This window comes from Danio aesculapii, chromosome 3 (assembly GCF_903798145.1).
Source record: "Danio aesculapii chromosome 3, fDanAes4.1, whole genome shotgun sequence".
Classification (NCBI taxonomy): domain Eukaryota; kingdom Metazoa; phylum Chordata; class Actinopteri; order Cypriniformes; family Danionidae; genus Danio; species Danio aesculapii.
Window position 1 is genome coordinate 14,037,164 of NC_079437.1, and position 24,528 is coordinate 14,061,691.

General features: G+C 35.5%; 1 protein-coding gene across 1 annotated transcript in view; it reads left to right on the plus strand.

The window, feature by feature from the left end:
* doc2a (double C2-like domains, alpha) overlaps nucleotides 1–11,840 on the plus strand; it is a 97,795-nt gene extending 85,955 nt beyond the window's left edge. The window contains exon 11 of the mRNA XM_056453198.1: nucleotides 11,126–11,840. Within this exon, the coding sequence (XP_056309173.1) occupies nucleotides 11,126–11,262 (137 nt within the window). The 3' untranslated portion in view covers nucleotides 11,263–11,840. The remainder of the gene's footprint in view (nucleotides 1–11,125) is intronic.
* The last annotated feature ends 12,688 nt before the right edge of the window (nucleotides 11,841–24,528 follow it).

Below are 24,528 nucleotides of genomic sequence, written 5' to 3' on the forward strand. Positions count from 1 at the left end.
ATTTTTTATTTATTTATTTTTTTGATGACCGGCTTGCATCATTCTTTGAAAGTGACTCGTGTCCGATTGACTGCATTTACACAGCACACGACAAAGGTGCAATGACCAGGAACAAAAAAAGAGCGGGCGCTGACTGACAGCTGATAATAATTTAATCTGTTTGCAGGGTCTCATTTTTAAAAAATATTTTGACAAGTTGTTTTCCTATAGTTTAAGACAGAAAAGTTCTCATTTGGCCATTTTCTTTTTAATCTAGGCCTCATTAAACCAGTAGGCAGCATAATGCAATGTTCATTATGCACATGATGTATGCAATAGTTTTGTTTATATTGGTTACATGGCGGATATTGCACTCTCTCTCTCTCTCTCATTAACATGCTTAAATACTTGTGCTATATGACAATATAAAAGCTTTTTTTAGTCCTCGTGTATGAGATTTAAGCTTTGCGACTTAAACTTTGAAGTCTGTTCTGAAATGAAAGCATCAGAGTTGACGTCATTCGTTATGGTTTTTAATAATGTGCGACACACATTAACAGGTGAAAATCCGATCTACCTGCTTACACTGCAGACACGACGAATCCGATTCATATCGGATAAATTTCCACATATGAACAAGGCCTATGTTGTCACAAAACACAATTGTTTTTACAAATTTAAGGGGATTGAACATAAAACAATTAAGTCAGGGGTGCTAAACCCTGTTCCTGGAGATCTACTTTCCTGCAGAGCTCACCTGCAACCTTGATCAAGCACACCTGTCTTTAATTACCAAGTGCTTCTTCGGATCCTATTTAGTTGGTTTAGTTGCGTTTGATCAGGGTTGGAGCTAAACTCTGCAGGAAGGTAGATCTCCAGGAACAGGGTTGAGCACCCCTGAATTAAGTTTTCCCCAATAAACCTTGATAAAGAACTGTGTTGTTTCAAAATGATCTTGAGAGAACTGATGTTGATATCTGAGATAAAATATTGATTAAATTACTTTTAATTCAATTATTGAAATGTAGGGCTTAGCAATGCACATTACCAATCCAAAAATTAAGTTTCGATACATTTACAGTAGAAAATTTACTAAATGTCTTAATGGAACATGATCTTAAATATTCTAATTATTTTTGGTATAAAAGGAATATTATTCCTACAATAATATTATAATAATTATATAATAATATATTCAGTGCTCAGCATAATTAAGTACACCCCATTTTGAAAAAATGAATATTTTTATGAATTTCTCAGTGAATATAGGAAATGTATTTTGCTGCATTTAAACAAAACAAATTTATTAAACAGATGTACTTATTAAAATAATTTAGTCACCAAACATATTTAGAAATTCAAAGATAATATAATTTAATTCAAGCAAAATATTGCAAAAATAAATTACAACCTACAAAATTTCAACTAAATATATAAAAAAAAAAATCTCTTTTTTTTTATTTGTATTTAATTTTCTTTAACATAAATTTGGCTGTACTAATCTTTGGACCATTATCGTAAGTTATTTTGTTAGATTAGCTCCGGTTTTGGCTTCAGTACTGACTAATCTAATGTATATGCACTAATATAATATTGTAAAGCATCCTATTTAAAAATGAATTTAAAAGATAGATTTGTAAGGGGTGTACTGTATATAATATTATATAATTCTGTTATAAAACCCATACAATGTATTATTGACTATTGCCAAAAATATGCCCATGCAACATAAGCTCCAGGATCACATTTTGTACTATTAAATTGCAATTTGATTTGTTATTAATTGTATACTGTTACTATTAAATTGTAAAGTATACAGTGCCCAACAAATGAGTACACCCCTCACAAATATATTTTGTTCATACCTTCTTTTGGATTCTATACAATATTATAATTATGCATATAGATTAGTTAAGTCAGTGCTGAATTCAAATCTGGAGCTTATCTAACAAAATAACTTACGATAACGGTAAAAACAATTGTACAACCAAATATATATATGTTATAGTTAAATATTACATAGAAATTTAAAAAAGGAAAAATCAAGAGAAGCAAAAATGTGTTAAATTTTGTTTAAATTTAGCAGTTTGTAATCAGTTTTTTGATTAATTTAAATGTATTCTATTTCTAAAGATGTTCAGTAACTAAAATGTTATTTTAATAATTAATTTAATAAATCTGTTTTGTTTAAAAGTATCATATACATTACCTACATTCACTGACTAAATGGATAAAAATATTTGTTTGTGGTTATGCTGAGCACTGTAAATATCCAAAACTAGGTTGATTTATTTATAAAGTGTCCCTATTATGCTTTTTCAGATATTAGTTAGTGTCTTTCCCAAGAAATGACATCTTCTGAACTGCCTGACTGTTGTCTGTAATTTCAGACTTACCTCCAGCACAGTTGGTAACAAATTAGCATAAAATCCCTAAGGTCTTCACTAGCTGCCTTTGAAAAAAATGTCTACTTTGACCCTCAAATTCTGTAGTTGTAGCTGAAGCCTGGAAGAGTTTGATTTGTGTTTTCAACAGATGTTTTGTGCTGCAAACGCAAATCTACTTAGCATGCACTTCTGAAGGATTTGGTTTCATGCTTGAATTGATACAGTAAAACACCTTCATTACTGTTCCTATTATGGCATGTTTAAGTGCTGAAGAAGTCTTTGGAGCAGAAAATCAGATATGGAAATGGACATTTTGTTTCAGCCACACACTTTATAAGTGGCTGTCACAACATACCTTTTGGACCAATTAGGCACACTCAAGGGAAATGTCCGTAGGGGATTTTTTTTCCTCAATTGAACTGGGGTCTTATAAACAGTGTTGGGGTAATAATATTATGTAATAATATTACTTTTCTAAGTAACAAGTAACGCGTTACTTAAAATAATTAAGTAATAATATTTAAGTTACTTTTTAAAAGTAACCTCAGCTAGTTAGAAAAGTAACTCAAAAGTAACTTAGCACATTACTTTCCATAAAAAGTAACTAATCTTTTTGGGGAATAACTTTATTGTAATACACTACTTTTAAAAGTAACTGTGCAACTGTCTCAAGTGTTTATAAATGTGTAGTACTCAAAACTGGGGCAGAAATGTGCGCACGTCCCTTCTCATGCAAAACAAGGTGATATACAATAAATTTAATGGGAGAATGTGCACAACTGTAAGTAAACTTGAAACATATTTACCTGAAATATTGACTTAACAGAACCACTTTAAGTCATTATATGAGAGCATACATTAATATTTATTCTAGTATGTTCACTTTTAGGAAGATTTTTAAAGCAAATTTTATAAATCAGACCCCTGGTAACCAGTAAAATTTATATGTACGAGTTCATATTTAGCTGCCTTCCCATCACATAGTGTGAACATATACAAGCCTCGTGATTTAGTTCAATTATGATTATCATGTCATCGATTGTTCAATACTACAATAATAAATCACAGTGCACTGACAATTCACTACATCCGATTCACTATATTTTCAATTTTACTTTGTATACAAATTGGCCAATAAATACAAGCAGTCACATACAGTATATAAGCGGAACATTTAATTTTGCCTGCTCAAAGAAAACACACTTTTTGAATGTATCAGACATCAAATAAACATAACAAAAACAATATGTTTGGCAATGTGTGTCGCTGCTCAAAAAGAGGGAGCGATGGAGATTTTTCCTGGAGCAGTGACATACAGTAGTGGTTCAGTAGAGTTCAACTGGACCTTCATTGTCGGTGAAAGACATCTCAGAAGCAGAAAGAAATGCACTCAGATGTAGGCTTTTAAAATAGTTGGAGCATTTGTAATTAATATACGTATTGTCTCCCTTGCCATAGTATACTACTGGAATAAATTAAGTCAGGAAACCATCAGTACATCTTTACTTATGTTACTAAACCGATACCAAATTGTCCTCACTAAATTGTGCGCATTGAAATCCACTGTGAAATAATTAATTTTGTTAATAATTTGTGCGAGAGGTGTGTATATAGTGCAAGTAATCAGTCCTGATCAGCTTCAGCTGTGGAATCAAGATGTTACCTGAAACAGGTGTGTGACGGAAGGCATTATGGGATTTTTAGTTCGGTAGTGTTCTCCAGCAGCCTGCAAGGTGATCATACTAGTCACATTTAAATGTAAGCCTTACTTAAAATATCATCAGATGGAGAAAAAAAATGTCTCGCATAGGATTTATAGAGCATATTTGACCTGTGATGGATGTAAAAAAAATGTATAGGAGGGGCAATTTTATACATTTACAAATGCCATTTGATTACTAATATGGTGCATTGCATATAAGAAATGATTATGCAGGGGACTTCCGGTTAAGCATGTGAGTGGGTAGACACGCTTGAAGTGAGCTCCCGAGCATTTTCATCTTTTAATATGTCTAGCTGGCTGTTTTAATCTTTAAACACACTTGGTGGTTTCTTCTTTGTATCGCGCATCAAACGGTTATAGTTTGGAAGGATTTATGGCGTCTGAAAGGCAGAAAAAACTTAAAACGTCGGCGGCCGCGACAGAAAGTCATGGCGACAGGCTGCCGCTGGATCTGGAAAATCTCCGTGCCACTCTGATCACCGAGCTAACTTCTACCATCGCAGAACAGGTGAAAGCAGCAATTGACGCTGCTCTTGCTCCAGTTGTTGCATCTTTTGAGAGTTTTAAATCAAGCATCGAGGCACAAGGTCAACGCATTGACGAGCTTGATCAGCACATGAATGGTTACAGCGACCGCATTGTAGCACTGGAGCAGACGGTGCTAAAGTTGAATTCAGCCAATAAAGTACTCACCGAGAAAGTGGAGGACTTGGAATCGCGGTCTCGGCGTTGTAATCTCCGGGTTATCGGCCTTCCAGAAGGAGTAGAAGGGAGCGATCCGGTCGCATTTATGTCGCACTTTTTCCAGGACGTGCTCGGATCAGAGATGTTTCCAGCGCCTCCGTTGCTGGATAGAGCGCACCGTATTGGCCCCGCGTCTTCGGCCGACCGGGAAAATCAAAGGGCTAGAGTGATGATCGTGCGGTTTCACTACTTCACCGATAAAGAAAAGGTTGTTCGGCGAGGGAATTGGAACCAGCTCTTCTATCAGAACCACAAGATCTTCATTTTTCCTGATTATAACTCTAGTGTGGCTAAAAGGAGAGCAGCATTTTCAGTTGTGAGAAATGGCTTACGTGAGAAGAACGTGAGATTCTCTCTTAGATTCCCGGCTCGCCTAATTATCAGCCTTGGCGATGAAAAGTTTCAATTTGACTGCCCAAAAGAAGCCCAGCGGTGGCTCAACGAACGGTATTCTACTTCTTAGACATCACACTGAGATGAATATGCAATAAACATCATTGCATTAACAGCTGTACTCCGTTAACTGATGACTGTTAACCAAGTTGGTTAAGACAAACGTTTTTTTCTTGTTGCCAGAAACGACATTTGCTTTATATGTTCGGGAGTGACCTCACGTGATTTAGATGCAGATATATAAAGTGTTTGTGCATCGGAGGTTAACAAGTTTTGGCGTTCTGCCTCCATTGTTTGGGAATGGAGAGAAGAAATTGAGTAATGTTCAGGGTAAAGCTGGGTGGGGAGGGATGGTGGGCGGTGTTGTTTGTTTATTTATTTATTTTATTTATTTTATTTATTTATTTTTTGTTGTGTGCTTCCCTATGCTTGTGGCCTTCTCTCAACTTGTATATTAATGCAATTGGATGAACAAAAACAGAAATTTAGTTAGATTCTTGAGTTGGAATGTGAAAGGACTCAATGGTCCAATTAAAAAATCTAAAGTTTTGACTCATTTGAAGCTACAAAAACCTGACATTGTATTCCTTCAGGAAACACATCTGCGACTTAAGGATCAAGGCAGACTTCAAACTCGTTGGACATCACACATTTTTCATTCTAACTTTGATTCCAGATGTAGAGGAGTTGCCATATTGATAAATAAGACTGTTCACTTTTCTATGGACAATGTTATTTCTGATGTGAATGGCAGATACCTAATTGTGAAAGGGAAAATTTCACAAACACCAGTAGTACTGGTTAATGTATATGCCCCCAACTTTGATAATACTATTTTTGCTCAGAATTTGTTGTCAAAGATCCCAGCTTTGAACACACATCTTTTAATATTCGGGGGAGACCTAAATTGTGTTATTGACCCAGAATTGGACAAATCCAGTACTATTAAGAAAGTTCCCTCTGGTATGTCAAAGATTTTTTCTGAGTTTATGGTTCAAAATGGTTATACTGACCCATGGAGACACTTTAATCCTTCAGCAAGGAAATATTCATTTTTCTCAAATGTCCATCAATCTTTCTCTCGTATTGATTATTTTTTTATTAATAATTCTCTAATCACTCAGGTGGTAGATTCTGAATATTTACCTATTGTTATTTCTGATCATGCCCCTCTAAGTCTTGATATTAACTTAATTTTACCTCATACTTCTCGATCACCCTGGCGATTCAATTCTTTACTTCTATCTGATTCGGCTTTTTGTGAATATATTTCTAACTCAATAGATGACTTTCTCCTTACTAACCAGACCGATTCAATTTCTTATTCCTTACTGTGGGAAACTTTAAAGGCCTTTCTAAGAGGAAAGATAATTTCTTATTCTGCCTATGTTAATAAGGAGCGTAGGAATAAGATGAAAAAGTTATCTGATGATATTCAATCATTAGATGACCAGTATGCTCATAACCCAACTCCTGAGTTAAATAAACAAAGGCTCAATTTGCAGTCAGAATTTAATTTGTTATCCACAGGTGAGGCAGAGAGACTTTTGTTACAGACACGTGGCAATTATTACGAATATGGGGATAAGGCCAGTCGTCTTTTAGCCCATCAGCTTCGTAATCGAGCTGCTTCACGCTTTATTACGCAACTTGCACAGCCTGATGGTACACTAACATCTGATCCAGTGAAGATTAATTCCATATTTAAAAACTTTTACTCCTCTCTGTATACAAATGAAGCTTCTAACAATCTAGAAGAATTAAACCAATTTCTTGGCCGTATTAACTTCCCTAAGGTTGATTCTATTTTAGTGTCTGAAATTGATGGACCCATTACCTTAGAGGAGATTACCAAATCAATTAACTCATTGCAGTGTAAGAAATCCCCTGGCCCTGATGGTCTACCATCGGAATTTTATAAGAAATTTAATTTCAAATTGGCTCCGCTGCTCCTGTCTGTTTTTAAGGAATCCTTAGATCTAGGTAAATTGCCCCCAACATTGAGACAAGCATCTATAACCCTATTGCCTAAAGACGGGAAGGATCCAACATTATGTACTTCATACAGACCCATTAGCCTACTTAATGTTGATGTTAAGATCTTAGCCAAAATTCTGGCCTCTCGATTAGAAGCAATACTTCCTAGTATTATCTCAGAGGAACAAACTGGATTCATTAAAGGACGATATTCGTTTTCTAACATTCGCACTCTGTTTAATATTATATACTCAAAACAAAGCAGCGACTCCTCAGAGGTAATTATTTCATTAGATGCCGAAAAAGCATTCGATAGGATAGAGTGGGTTTACCTTTTTAGAGTGCTGGAAGAGTTTGGTTTTGGGGATGGATTAATATCATGGATTCGCTTACTATACACTGACCCGCAAGCTTCAGTTTATACAAACAGTGTTAATTCTGAGTATTTCAACTTGTTTCGGGGCACACGTCAGGGGTGCCCTCTGTCTCCATTACTTTTTGCGATAGCTATTGAACCCCTCTCAATAATGTTTAGAACACTTCCTGTATTTCAAGGTATAATTCGTAAAGGAATTGAACATAAGTTAGCCTTATACGCTGATGACTTATTACTCTATATCACTGATCCAATTGCATCTATTCCCCACATAATTTGTTTATTAAATGATTTTGGTAAGTTTTCTGGGTATAAATTGAACTTACAGAAGAGTGAATGTTTACCCATAAACCAATCTGGCCAAACATTAAAACAGAATGACATTCCTTTCCATTTGGAGAGATCTAAATTCAAGTATCTTGGTGTTAATGTTACCCTTTCCTATTCTGCCTTAAAGTCAGAAAATTTTACACCTTTAATTTCATACATGAAATCAGCTTTTTCAAGATGGGCATCTCTCCCATTATCACCACTAGGCAGAATAAATGCTGTAAAAATGAATATTCTTCCAAAATTTCTCTACCTCTTTCAAGCTATTCCTTTGTTTCTGCCAAAATCTTTCTTCAAGAATATAGATCAGTTAATTTCTTCTTTTATATGGGCAGGTAAATCTCCTAGAGTTTCCAAAAGTTCTCTTCAAAAAAGTCGGATAAGTGGAGGGCTCTCCTTGCCTAATTTTATGTATTATTACTGGGCGGCAAATATTCAGAAATTGATATTTTGGGTACAGGCCTCTTCTTTATCATGGTGCAACTTAGAAGCAAAGTCCTGTTCTTCAACATCTCTCCCTGCTATGGTGTTCTCTTCTCTACCAGTGTCCCCTTCGCATTATACAGATAATCTAATAGTGTGTGCTTCTCTCAAAATATTCTTTCAATTTCGGCGTCACTTTAAATTTACTACTGCATCGACTATGGCCCCTATACTTAACAATCATCTTTTTCTTCCTCCTTTCTCCGATTCAGTATTTTCTTTTTGGGAAAAGAAGGGTCTGAAATGCTTTGAAGATCTCTATATTAACAATATGTTTGCAAATTTTTCTGAATTATCATCATTATTTAATCTGCTCCCCTCCCACTTATTTCGTTATTTTCAGACTAGACATTGTGCTTCCTCTCTGTTCTCTGAGTTTCCCTCCTTGCCTACAAGGTCTCCATGGGAAGAGGTATTTAAACTGAATGCTCATATGAGTGGGATCATTTCTAAGATATATGCAATTATTTTATCAAAGGATAACTCTCATAACATTAAAACTATCAGGGCCTGGGAAGAGGAACTTGACTTAGAGTTTGAAGATGACTACTGGAGTGCAGTATTGGACAATGTGCGCACCTCCACTTCATGTGCTAGACTCAGCTTTATACAATTTAAAACGATATACAGAGCTCATCTCTCAAAGGCCAAACTTTCTAAAATATATCCCAATGTTTCAGATATGTGCGATAAATGTAAACTCTCACCATGTAACCTTAGTCATATGTTTGTATTTTGTCCCAAGTTGCAAAATTATTGGATTACTTTTTTTAAAATTGTTTCTGATATTCTGGGGGTCAAGTTAGCTGTTTGCCCTTTAATCGCGATCTTTGGTGTTCCCTCTCAGTGTCAACCTTTAAACCGGAGACACGCTGACATTGTGGCTTTCACATCTCTTCTCGCTAGACGCAGAATACTGTTGTCCTGGACCTCCCCACAACCCCCCTCTATCTCATTGTGGGTCAAAGATTTGGTCTTCTTTTTAAAACTTGAGAAAATTAAATACAATATCAGAGGTAGGGGAGAACACTTTTTTAAAAAATGGCAACAATTTATTGCATTTTTTAATCACTTAAAAACCTTAGATGTGGATTGAGTGAAGGTATATGTGTATGTATGTATATGGTTTGATATTATAATTTTATTTATTTTATTTATTTTTTTTTTTCTCTGTATTTTATTTTATATATTATTATTTTGTTTATTTTATTTATTTACCTATTTATTTGAAATGTTGATTGTTTTATTTGGGGATTGTTTTGTGGGTTGTAATAAAATGTAAAATGCTATTTGCAAGAATAAAAATTCCATGACAAAAAGAAATGATTATGCAAATAATCACGGGTTATACTTGCTGACTTAAATGCACAGCTGAAATAGTAATGGCTGCATAATGTTACACATACAATTTTTAGCTGCAGTAGGCAGTATTCACACTATATGGTAGTCAGAACACTATAATATTACTAATTTAACCTGGATCAGTTAAAATTGTATAAATGTATGTATTTCTATGGTTAAAGAGAGAGTTCGGCCAAAAAAAAATGAAAATTCTCTCATTATTTACTCAAACAATTATGATTTTTTTTCCTTCTGTTGATTACAAAACAAGATATTCTGAAGAATGTTGTGGAAAGCAGCCATTGACTTCCATAGTAGGAACAAAATATATTATGGGAGGCAGTGGTTTGTTTTTTTTTTCTTGGGGTTTAAAACAAGTGGAGGATGAGTAAATGATGACAGAATTTCCAATTTTGGGTAAACTGTCCCTTTAAGCCTGATCTAAGATGCCTTCTGTCATGAACACTTGGACAGTCATATCTAGGTCATATGCATACATCATGAATCTAGTAATGTTATTTATGTTGCTGAAAAGGTAAAAAAAAAAAAAGAGCAATTTTAAAATATGTACACTTAGCAGCCACTTTATTAGGTTATTTGAGGATTGACTATGGGACAATTTATTAGGTACACCTGTCCAACTGCTCGTTAAAGCAAATTTCTAATCAGGTTGGCAGCAACTCAATGCATATATAAATAAATAAATAAATAAATAAATAAATAAATAAATAAATAAATAAATAAATAAATAAATAAATATAAATTTTTCTTCTGAAGAAAATCTTTTTTTTTTTAAAAGCAGTTAAAAAAATGTAACTGATATTAGCCAATATTATTAGCCCCCCTTTTATTCAATTGGCCACAGAATAAAGCACTGTTGTTTAATGACTTCAAGGTGATTACTAGTATGTTGTAAAGTAACTAGTAAATAGTATATGTTATCATCATGGCAAAAACAAAAGAATTAGTTATTACAAACTATTATCTAACATGTTAATCATCACTAGGGAAATACATAAAAATATTCAGTTCACAAGAGACTCAATCATTTTGACTTTATAGATAATTGAATTGTATAATGACTGTATATGAATTCATATACATGTGATTGTTAAACAAAAACGGAAGGGAGAGATTTTCCACATGCACACACACAAACAACTTAGGAAATAATGGTAGAGAATCAGCTGTTATTAATTGAAAATGATATAAGACATGCAGTTTGAGAGCAGAAGGCAGACTCAGGAAGACTCAAGCTGATGTCTCTTTATTGCTCCAGCAATAAAGTATCTGGCAGTTCCTTGATTCAACTCATTTATTGATAGCTGAAGAGATAATTTGCCATGACAAACACAGCCACGATTAACACAAAATCCCCCTGTTGATTGGCAGGTGGCGTGTGCCTGAGCTGTCACGTCCAGGGAGATGCCCTTCGTCACTGGATGGACTGCCTGAGGAACAAGGGTCAAAGGGTGGAGCGCTGGCACATTCTGGCCAATGAGCTGCCTCAGACCACCTGCCACGACTGAGGAGGAAGAATCCCGCCAGGAAATCAGTCATGATAGGTTAATGGATTTGATTGGTATGAGGTGGATAATTATATGAGCTAACTAGGGGCCAAGTAGTTGGGAGTAAATTACACACTTTGCGCTGTTTAAAGGAGGGTGGAGGAAGGGACTCGGTGTCAGTCAAAGTGTGTCCCCGCCCCTTTCACCCACTCTTTCTCTCTCCTTCTCTCTCTTTCTTGCGCGCTGCACGTTTTCTACATATTTTGTAATGTTGAAGTGAATTTTACTCTGGTGTAGCACAATTCTCTTTTTGAAATTACTGATTACCAATGTATTTCAATGTTCAGTGCTTTCGTAACGCTTACAGACTAAGACGCATCTTAACGAAACATGGGGGTGCATGTCGACTGCCTGCCATAAACGCATCGAAACGATATACATGTATGATATCGTCTTGACAATATGGGAGGTTACTTAAAGGGATAGTTCACGCAAAAATGAAATCGCTGATATCGTTTACTAAAATAAGTTATAATGACGAATGTTGGTTGATTCGATTCAATTTACCTTTATTTCTATAGCTTTTACATTGCAGATTGTGTCAACATAAAAGTTAAGCTTAACATAAAAGTTCTAGTAAATTTAAATTGTGTCAGTCCAGTTTTCAGAGTTGAATTTGTTCAAGTTTAGTTCAGTTCAGTGTGGTTTAATATTCACTGCTGAAAGTCCAAACACTGGAGAGCAAATCCATCGATGCGCAGCTCTACAGGTCCCAAACTAAGCAAGCCAGTGGCGAGGAACAAAATCTAACCAATTGACAAAAGTGAAGGAAAAAAACCCTGAGGAAAACCAGGCTCAGTTGGGCACGACCATTTCTCCTCTGGCCAAACTTCCTGTGCGGAGAACGCTGGACGTCCATCATGGAGAAATTTGCAGGTGTGAGTAGGTCACCGGAGGGACTTCAGTATGGCCCACAGGATTAATGCCGAGACTCTTCTATCACTGGGGTCTTTCAGGAATCAGTCTCATGCTCTCCACTCCTCCACGACCACCACAGCATATTCTCAGAATGAATTGAGCATAGTGGCGTGAGGGGCTGTAATACACCAGTAGCTCACTTAAATACTTGGGAGCTAAGCTGTACAAGGCTTTGTAGGTAGTCAAAAAAATTAAATTTATTTGATATTTAATAGGGAGCCAATGCAATGATGAAAGAACTGGAGTAATACGATCATATTTCGATCATATGGTACCCATTGATTTCCATGGCAATTTTTTTTTATACCCAGGCTCGTTACAGATACGTACCCAGGTCTAAATTTCAAGGAACAGCAAAATACGCAACTGGAGGTACATCTGCTTGCATTTTTTTTGTGTTTGCAAATCCACCAGAGGATGCTGTGTATGCTTGGTCTCAAATTTCTCTCACGCATCCTTTTCTCACATAAATCGCAATATACACTTCAGCCGACCAGGGGTGTATTTCCCAAAACCATTGTTAGCTGACTAAGGTAGCAAGTTGTCGTTACAAACATAGTTTGTTGTTTTGGCATTTTCCAAATCCATTGTTACATGAACATTTGCAAACTGCATCGCAAGCATACTGTATATGCTTGCAACTACACCTGTAGAGCTGTAGTTAGAAACATGGTTCCTGGGTGTGTTTTATTCACAGTTATCCTTGCTATGCCTATTTGTTTAGAATGTTCCTACATTTAAACTTGGATTTTTTTTTTAAAAAAAGCATAAAAGTCATCTCTCTTGTAACTTGTGTAATTTGCTTTCAAAGTATTTTTACAGTTCTTCAGTTTCAGGGATCTTCATGTTTACAGTTGTGCTCCTTTCACAGTCCACTTTGAAAACATTGCAGTTTTGAACACAGCCGTGGCTCATGATGAAAGCTATAGGTGACCTATTATTTAAAAGTGGAAGTCACGTCTCTAAAGCTTGTGAAAACAAAATATATAGCATACACTAATGCTTTTAATTTATAGTAGGTTATTTATTAAGTATCTGTACTGTATATGACATGGGCCTGTTGGTTAGAACATTTCTGCAGTGGTTTACATGTGTCAAATTGTAAAAGTAGACTTTTCAAAAAATAAAATAAAAAATAAACAATATCCTACCTAATAATAATAATAATCATCATCATTAATATTAATATTAAAGTAGGATTTTTTTTCATTTCTTAATAAATAATGAATATTTAATTTCCTAATAAATTGTCTCATTATTTATTTATAAGATTTATATATGATATTAAAATATGTGTTAGCTTTTGTGAGTGATTTTATGTTAATTTAGAATAGACTATGTAATGTTCTCAATAGTATTTGTAAAGGAAACATGGGCCCTATATGTGCCGTTTACATATATTTCAATTAATATGAAAAATTAGTGCATGTTTTACCAAAACCAATATTGGATTTTATTTTTAAATGCGTGTAAAACTATATAATTTGCACGAATAAATTATGGAGTTCTTCTCTAAAGAACTTGTTACTCCACCGCGTTTAGAGCATCATTATGGAGGTTTTACGTTATATCTAATGTGGTTCAAATTAGAGGTCTGCATTCCGGGACCAGACCAGTTTTCTTGCGCCGCAGGAATAAATTTCCGAATAAAACGCGGCATCGGTCGGCAACTCTGGTGTTATTTGACCAGGAGCGGGCGGCCTAATATAGCGCTCCTGAGAGAGAGAGTGTGCGCTCCTGAGACATCAGTCTTCTTTGTACGCAGCGATGCTGCACTGCTTTGGCAATACGAATGTACAGATATTTGTCATGCCAATAAAGCACCTTAACATAAAATATGAATGTGAATATGAGAGCCACTGTGGTGCTCTGTGTGTGTCTCGCTTGTAATAGGCTGACTGGAATCTGAAGCATCCAGCTGGGTGTTTTTTGGGAGACCTATTTAATTGCAATATGTATCTGCTATGTGTATAGAAATTAAGCTTATATAATATATGAAACACAATCTGTAGTAGGCAAATATATTGAGTGGTTTTGTTTGTAAATCTGACTTTAAAAGAGTCAGTGCCTCACCGCACGTCACGCGGCACTCATGTCTCATCACAAAGGGACAAAACTGACATTTAGCCTACAATCCTTGCACAACCTACACTGTAATCTCTCTCTTTTGGTAGTGGCCAATTTTAACGTGAGATTTTGAAAACCAGATTTAAATTTAGCGGGAACGGTTAGGTCGGGTAGAAAGCGGAGCGGGGCGGGCAGCGGCTGAACAAAGACTGAATATACGGCGGGAGCGGTCGGGTGCAGTATAAAACCAAAATTCAAATTTCAGTCCTGCGCAGATCTCTATTCAAACAATGGATCTGAGACAGAGAAACTACAGTTTTGGGAAGCACTCATCACTACATCGTACTTTTCCCAAACAATGCATCATACTATGATAGTTCAGCCGTGAGTTATGTCGTTGATTGGGAAACGCACCCCAGGCAAGCTTACTTTTGACTGAGTATCTGACCCATCCACCCTGTCCCTAAACCCAACCGATAGTGTTTTCATAAGCAATCTAGAAAAAGAAAAGCTATATTAGTTAGAAAAGCAGTCGCAGCCGCGTGATTTCACCACGTTTTCAGTTTGTTGTTTCTTTATTTATTTTTTGCTTTTGTTTTACCTGGTTTATGAAACCGATCTTCACCAAACTTTAACCCTGTCGTTGCAGTCAACTCCCAATTCCATCCCAAACTGGTAACACCAGAAAAGCTGTTCATACAGAGGTAAGCGGTCAGCTGGTAGCGCTAAAAGAAACAGAAGTTATCGGTGGCGTCATACCACCCCGTAGCGAACATTTTAAAGACGAAATGTAGCCATACATACCTCTGGCTACATAACTCACACTCTCCAGAAATAATAGACAGGGGTACGTATCCACATTGAACCTGTGTTGTATGGAAGTCAATGGGTACCATCAATCAGCATTCTTCAAAATATCTTTTGTGTCCAACAGAAGAAAAAAAGTGATAGCGCCTTATCAGACACCTGGTGCAATGTGTGTTTTTGGCTATTTTCAGACTGGCACAGGTATGGACATTTTTTACAAGATTTTATGAAGCATTTAACGGTCATCAGCATCTCAAGTCCTTGAAAGATTTTAATATTTAGATTTTTTTTTAAGTGAATGAACATTTATATGTATGTATTATATTGCCATTGCATCAAATTACAAAAAAAAACTAATTACTGCTTCTGCTATGTGTTTCTAATGTTGCATCTATGGACAGGACAGGAAATTTGATGCTGTTCTCTCCTCTGGTTGCCGTCATCACATAATTTTTTTTTTTCTTTTTCTGAAAGTCTTGGTAACACCATCAAGGAGTTTTTCTTTTATTATTTTAGTTTACCCAACTAGGACGGCTTCCACTATTGAGAAACACAGAAATGTGAAATGGGTCCATTATTTTCATGACCTGCACCAAGTAATTCAAATTGCACATGCGTGTGCGCCCATGAGCATGCTCATCTGAAACGGGGGGGTGGGGGGGGGGGGGGTGTTAAGGCGTATTGTTTTATGCTTTGCTCCTTTGAGGCCAGGAGCGGACTGGGACTGTGTATTTGCCCAGGATTCAGAAGTAAAGGCAGGAGAGGATGGGTGGGTGAGGATAGGGTCAGGCCAGATTCACGGTGACAGGCCAGATTGACCATCACTCTACCGGGAAATGTCCTATGGCCAGTCCGCCCCTGTTTGAGGCAACAGAAATAGACCACACCATTGACCAACTCAAAGCTGGTCTAGGGTCAATGGCATTTTTTTAACTATTATTATTATTTAAAGAGTGCTTTAGTCATAGGCACAAACATGTTGCTCATACATGTTGCTTATTACATGAACCATATAACAGAAAAATCTTTAAATATAAAAAAATTAAAGGATTCAAATATAAAACATTATTATTGTCTATGTAATTAATATAAAAGCTACCTCCATCATTTTTTTCTTCCTTAAATTTGCAAACGTACATTCAGACATGCCCTAAGTGCACTTTATTTGTGCGTCATGCATTTAGATTGTTAAAATAGAGCCCATAAAGGCTTAAAACCACATGAGGGTGAGTAATTTTTGGGTGAACTATCCCTTTTAAGCCCTGGTCCTGTCAGCGTTGTCGGTCATGGGCAGGTTTGTGTGTTCTACTAACAAATAGACTCTCCATTTTGTAGCATGATGCAATGTTTACATTATTTTTTACTTTGCACCAACTGTGTTTTCCAAGGTCTGAGATTTGGCGTTTTTTTCGATTTCCAGTTGTTACTATTCTTTAACACAGGGTTTTATGGACATGCTACGATTTGATATTGCATACGTTAATTACTCGATATATATTTTTGGAATCAATTGTTTGTATGTGCCATATACTAGGACTATCCGGAGTGCGTCTGCATGCGTTCGCGTGTGTCGTCTGGTTGTTTTGTACCAAAAAAAGTGCTGTATACTCTTGAGGGTTTGTGGTTTACATTTATATGAAGTGCTTATGTACAAATTGAAAATACATTTGAAATGCATTGATATTTAAGATGTGTGTCGTTTTCCTGCATCCTCTTCTAACGAGCACAGAAAATCGTACAATTCGTAATCACTCCACGAACATCTAAGCATGATATCATTCACAAAGGCTGCATTGTGGGAGTGATTGCACTGTTATTTTAGCAATTATGGATTAGTCCATTTTTTTGGGCCAGTAACCAATAGGACACTCTCTTTAAGGGACTCCAGGCTCAGCTAATATCACCCTTTCCTTATGAAAACCCATTGCACTGATTCTGTGCTTCTTCAAGGTGCATCTGGTTGATTATGTGTTCGGTGAGTAAATGGCAATTAGATGACCCCTTAACAGCACACTGCACTGAGGTGAATGTGTCTGTGTCTCTGTCTCTCGCTCAGGACACCAACAGTCCACATTTTGGATGTCTTCCTTATCCCATGTACTCATTTTGGGTCTTGGAGCTGATTAGTTGAGGCGTCAGGCTGGTGTTTTCCATTAGGGATTGCTTTTTAAATACATATTTTTAACATTTACCTTCATTTTAAATTTTGCATTGTGCATTTATATTTAAAAAAATGAATGTACAGACATACAAAAGCATATTAAATGCAATTATATTGTCTACTTTAATGTTTCGAATAAACCTTCTGAAAATAAAATGTGAAAATATGGTGAAATAAGGTTCCATCATCATTCAGTGCACTGTAAAAAAAAAAAGACCATCATTTTAACTGTTAAAAATGCTACAGTAAAAATATAAACTGGAAAACAGGAAGCTTCCCTAAAGAAAATCTTACTATTTATTATATTTATTATTTAGTTATTATCTAACTTCTAGTTGATCATTTGGAAAAGTGTCAGAAGGTCGATTTTTCAGATGAATCATCTGTTGAACTGCATCCCAATCATCACAAATACTGCAGAAGACATATTGGAGCCCGCATGGACCCAAAATTCTCACACAAATCAGTGAAGTTTGGTGAAGGAAAAATCATGGTTTGGGGTTACATTCAATGGCAGTACTTTTTTATTTATTTATTTTGTCTGGATGGCAACATCAACAGCCTGAGGTATCAAGACACTGGTGCTGCCCATTACATTACAAACCACAGGAGAGGGCAAATTCTTCAGCGGGATGGCGCTCCTTCTCATACTTCACATCAAAGTTCCTGAAAGCAATGAAGGTCAAGATGCTCCAGGATTGGCCAGCTCAGTCACCAGACATGAACATTATTGAGCATGTTTGGGGTAAGATGGAGGAGGAGGCATTGAAGATGAATTCAGAGAATCTTGATGAACTCTGGGAGTCCTGCAAGAACGCTTTTTTGGCCATTCCAGATGACTTTATTAATAAGTGATTTGAGTCATTGCAGAGATGTATGGATGCAGTCCTCCAAGCTCACGGAGTCATACACAATATTAACTCTTTTTCCACTACTGCATGACTTTATATTCTATACTGTACATTATTTCTGTTAAGTGACAAGACTTTTGTCTAAGCGAAGTCGGACCTTACTGTCATAATTAAAAATCAAGACATGATCATATTTTATTGTGGTAAAATAAGCGATATCTAGAGGTCTTTGCCTTTCATATAAGCCACTTCTGATACCAAATGATCAACTAGAAGTCAAGTTATTATTCGTTGTTCCTAAAACTTGGATAGGTGACAAGACCTTTGTCAGGTAGTGAATAAATATATTTTATGCTTTTCTGTGGACCTCACTGTGGTTCTTTTCACGAGTTCACACTTGCAATAGTTTCAGAATAAAGCGTATTTGGCGTGCTGTCCGGGGAGAGGGCTCTGAGCTCGGGGAAGACACCCAAACTCGAGTTATTCCTCTTATCAGGAAACAGAGAGGAATTAGGATTCGAGCAAAGTATCTAGCCCGGCCCCAGAACACTCCCCCCGGGATTGTAATGCTTAAGAGGTGAGGTGACGGGGTGGTGGAGGGATGCTAAAGTCATAAGATGCTGCAGGTAAGACAGCTTTGGTATATATAGGGGTTTGGTCAAGAACTGATTGGATAATAGAATAATTGTCAATGACGTATTTGATACTGAAACTTCTGCACGTGCTCCTCCCGAAATTTGTTTATAAAACATCACTTAGTTTTTTCTCATCAGATTTCATTAGATTTTATGAGGGTCTAATTTTGAAAAATAATGTTTGTTGCAATACTTTAGTTTCATATTTGTTACCATGATATTTGTGTGAATGACACTAAGTGCCTTCTAAATATTTGTGCGTTTCTCTCTTTGGGGGAAAATGAGCATTGGTTCTTCATGGGACTTTCTCGTCACCCCTTGCTTTTGCTTGTGTTTAGGTCTGGTTTGTGTTTTTGTCTTTTGATTGGTTTTTGTCTTTGTAAGAAAGCTACGATGTGTCGATGTTAGCACTTTAACACTGTAATTTAACACTGTAGTTTACTGTAAAATTTGGAAATTAATTTTAACAGTAAAATTCTGACAACAGCACCTGGTTGCCAGAATTTTACTGTTAAAATAAAGAAATCTCGAAATTTCCTGGTTTACGATTTTACCGTAAATGTTATGCATATATTTCCAAACTTTTAACAGTAAAATTCTGGCAATCACACCAACAGGATTTTTACCATAAATATTAGTTTGTTTTTTTCTGTGTATAACAGATGTATTTATGTAAAAATTTAACCATATAGTTATTTTGATCTGAACTAAGTGATCGTTTTAATAGTTTTTAATATATTTTTAAAATGATTAAACTCTTATTGACACATTGGTAATACTAGTGGTTTGGTGAATAGTGACAATGTATATAAAATGATCATATAAATATATTTGTGATCCATAAATAGAATATTTTAATACGTCTTCAGATGATTCTTGTGATAATTATGCTTGACAAACTTTCTAGTCCAGTATATAAACTGTTACACTAAATGACACTTTTATGTGTCTTCTATAAATAATAATAATGTATCATAGTTATTACTTGATCCAGACACATGATTTGAAGAAGACACTTTCTTATGCAAGGAAGATAAGTTATAGTACACCTTTATTAATGCTTGAATCCCATATTCATTATAACTATGCCTTAAATCACATTTTAAAATGATCCGTTCTCATCTATACAGATTTTTTAAGACCACAGGAACTCTAATCTCTGGTTTCACAAACAGGGTTAGCTTAAGCCAGGACTAGGCCTTTATGAAATTAAGTAACAGAGTAGCTTTTATTTTAAAAAATGACTTGGAAAAACGCATTACTGGTGTGTATCTTGAAACTATTCTATGGCGCTGATGTATTTTTAGTTTGTCACTGCAGGATATTTTTAGCTAAGACAGCTCAAACATGCAATTTAGACTAGGATTAGACTTAAGCATTGTCTCTGAAACTGAGGAAAGGCATTAAATAGAAAGAGGGGAAAGAGGGAGTAAATTAAAATGATAGTTTCATTTATTTAATGTTTGTTTTGGACTGTATTTGGAAAAAAAAACTAATCATGTTGAATTTTTTGAGCCCCCTATAGTGGGATGCCTATTTAACTCTAAAACTATTATCATGCATGCTTTATTTAATAAAATAAGTCATATTGGTTTTAACATAATACTTACTATTGTAATAATACATCTTTTACACAAAAGTGAATTCCCCTGAAAATTAGCATTGCATATACTCATTTACTCATCCTTGTGTCATTCCAAACTTGTATGGCATTTATTAGATATTTAGCAGAATGTCTAAGCTGCTCTCATAAGAAAATGATTGGGGAACAGGGGCTGTAAAGCTCCAAAAATGAACAAACACCATAACTGTGTCCCATTTATCTCATATGCAAGTCTTCAGATGCAATATGATTGCTTTTAATACAAACAAATGAAGTATTTATTAAGTAATTTATTGATACTCAATGTTCATTCTATTAACTCAGTTTGTGCTGCACTGAAGTCAGTCATATGGGTTTGGAAAAACTTTAAGATGAGTAAATAATGACAATTTCTAATTCAATGTCAGCTACTCCTGTAATTTCTTAATCAGCGAGACTCCGTCTTAAAATATCGATCATCCTGCAGGGCCATGACTGACTCCTGGCCCTTTAATTATTTCAAATTAGGATAACGCTTCATAATACATTTGTTCATTAGTACATTTAACGTGAAAAATATGTGTAAACATTCATTTTTATAATGTATTAACAAATGAAGGGTTCAGATGAAAATTTCAGATGGTTTTTTTTTTCAGAGGTTTTTGCATCTAAAAATAGCATTTTTTTTCTCAGGCTCCAATGTTTGTTCAGTTATTTCACTTTAAATGGAAATAAACTGAACCTATAGACAGTAGCCTGAGAAAAATGCTTAGAAAAATGCTGAGGTTTTTGCATCTGAACTCTTCAAATATTATTTATTTAATAAAACTTGGCTAATTTGAAATAACAATGCACAACTGTATGTTTATTAACAAACGTACAAAAACGCTATTAAGTACTTAACTAAATTGCTCATTTTTAGTTAAATGAAACCAAAAACAGTCTTAGAAAAGCATAAAGGTATACTTTAATGACTTATAGACCTGACTGAACATCATAGGCACTGTTATAATGTGTGGAAATCTTTCTAGATATGCCAAGAGTTTAGATTAATTCTGAGCATAAAATTTTACTTATGCAATATACTTCATGAACCATGAATAAATCATGAACGGCTGGAAAACTTATGTCAATTAGTTGGGGTGCCCTGAGGTCATAGTCATTGTTATAAAAGAAACCATTAAAAAAAAATACTTTCATATTTTCAGAAGGGTAAAAATGAGATTGTTGTGTCCTGGGTAAGCTTTAGTTAAAGTTTCAGGATTTAAATAAAAGTTCTCTGATCATTGCAGGCTATCAGTACATAAATCTAGTGAGGAATGGGAAGTAAAAGGCTGTTACACTTTGTGTCCTGCTCTAAAACATACTCAACATCGCCACCAAGTGGAAACATCCCTCTTGGAACTGAACAGTTTATATTAGCCCTCCTGTGGAAATGTAATAATTTTTCAAATATTTCTCAAGTTTAACAAAGCAAGGACAATTTCTATTATATTTTTTTCTTTTAGTTTGGATGGAATAAATAAATGTTTTGAAATGTAAAAACTGCTAAGGCCAATGTTATTAGCCCCCTTAAGAAATTATTCAGCTTTCACTGACTACAGAGCAAAACACAGTTGTCCATTGACTTTCCTAATTAACCAAACTTGCGTAGTAAACTTAATAATTCACCCAGTACAACCTTTAAATGGCAATTTAAGTTATTAGTAACTTACAAAAAATCTAGCAAAATGATATATACTGTCATCAAGACAAATACAAAAGAAATTCGTCATTATGAATTAGTTATTAAAATAATTGTGCTAAATCTTCTCTCTGTTAAACAGCACTTGTGATAATGTCTGTATATACTGTGGCTTTACCACAGTGTTAACCTGCCTGAAATGTTTAAGCATACAATAAAAACTAAATTATTCACACAACATTATTTACTCAACCTTGTTTACTTCCATAACTGCGTGCCTTTCTTTCTTCTGTGGAAAATAAATGAAAATACTTTCAAGAATGCAAGTTTCCATTACCAGCCAATTTCAGTATGGACAAAAAAATACACATGATGTAATGTTGATCTAAAACTCTTTGATTACTGAACTTCTTCAAAATATACATCGTTCAACAAAAAACAGAAATGGCATGCAATTTTAGAACAACACAAGGATGAGAAAATGTGACCCTGGGCCATAAAACTAGTCAAAACAGTTCAAATTGATATTTAATAAAGCTTGGATGGTTAAAGATAGAAGAAGATAGATTAAAGATAGCTGCAATGTTTTCGATGAAGTCAAGATATAACAGTTTGAAAACCTCAATCTGAGATCGAAAAGTTAAGTGCTTAATAAACATTACTTTCCCGTCAATGTCACTCTGTTCATTAGCTGTTAGCTTGCTCGCTTGTTCAATGTTGTCAGAGCTGGTTTGCGGCTGAAATTTCAGCTGTTGTCCCGACTTTATATTTTTTTAACGGCATAGTTGCTTACAGGAGTGTTTCATTTACAGCTTTGATTTGGTCACCTTTTTAGGATTAAATTAAAGAACGTTGGCATCAGCTCAAATTAGCATGACTAACCAGTGCGCACCATGACCGGAAGTCTCCTTAATAAACGCTACTAATCAAAAATGGAGTTTTGATATATTTACAATAGGAAATTGACTAAATGTATTTAAGGAACATGTAATTTTTACTTAATATTCTAATGATTTTTGTCATAAATTAAAAATAATTTTGAACCATATAGCGCAGTGATTCTCAACCACGTTCCTGGTGGACCACCAGCTCTGCATTATCCATGGCTGCGTCCGAAATCGCCTACTACTCAGTAGGTACTGCATTTGAATTTAAAGAGCGCCTTTTATGGGTTTTTGAAAATGACCTTCCATGTAGTGTGTAACACAGCTCTAAGTGAAGTGAAATATCCAGCTAAGGCTTAAATCTGAAAGTGCACAGTGTTTTAATCTATTTATTCATCTACAAAAGAGTTGACTCATTGTGTTTCAAATGAATCGTCTTGAAAACGAGTCTTTAGCCGTGCTAGCGTGACATGGATATGGAACTTAAGCCCTGCCCATTTGTTGCGCGGGAAAATTAAAACCCCCCGATGGTTGAAATTACGGGAGTTTTCTGGGAAAAATAACAAAATGGGAGGGTGGCGGGAGATGGGTCTGAAATACGGGAGTCTTCTAGGAAAAACGGGAGTGTTGGCAGGTATGCTCACACATACACTCTGACTACTTCAATATTGTTAATAAGCCATGGTGGGCATTTCTCTCTGTCTCGCGCTGAACGCTGTCGCCGGTCTAATCAGCGCAGATTAGCATCGCGCTAAGGAAGGGTTTGGGAACAAATTAATTGCTGAACGATTCATATGGGACTTGCTGGAATAATTAGGTAAATATAAATGCATATTATAAGACAATGAAAGTGTTTTTCGACCGTGCATGCATATCAGCCTGTTGTTGGAAACCCCCCAAAACATGAACCTTTTTAATGTATACTAGGGGCTCTTTAAATGTACTACTCGACTGTTAGAAAATATGTTCTATACCGCATGAATATGAGCAGTATGAATGGAACTCGGGCATACTACATCCACCATTTTGTAATGATTACGTGACCCGCGTCAGTTGCGTCACTTTACTCCCATTCATGAATTCTCTGACGGTGCATCATGGGATAGTGTAGTGTCCATCGAATGCACACTTCAGAATCTCGCCGAAAGTAGTAGTATGCGAATTCGGAGGCAGCCCAGGTCTTAACCAAACACACCTAATTCAGATCATCAGCTGAGACTGATGAACCTGTAATGGGTGTAACAGACAAAGAAGACATCAAAAACATACAGTGCTGGTGGTCCTCCAGGACCGTGGTTAAGAAACACTGATATAGCTTCTTTTTTTTTTTTGCATGATTATTGCAAACTTGTGTAATTCCTTTATGGTCCAAGTTGATAGCAGATACCAAATGATATCTGAATGTTAATTTTCCCCTTTAAGTACGCTTGCGATAATGTTGTTAAAGGGTGTACCTTCATTCAAACTGACAAAACAGAAACTCAAAAAAATTACAAACTCCACAAAACCTTGAAATCAAACTCTTTAATTTAGCATATTAAAAGAAGCAGAAAACAGCTGCTAATACTGGCACTTGTTTAGTTGTATCCTACTGATCTGAAGACAGAGCACACAACAGGAACATGAAACAAATTTCAA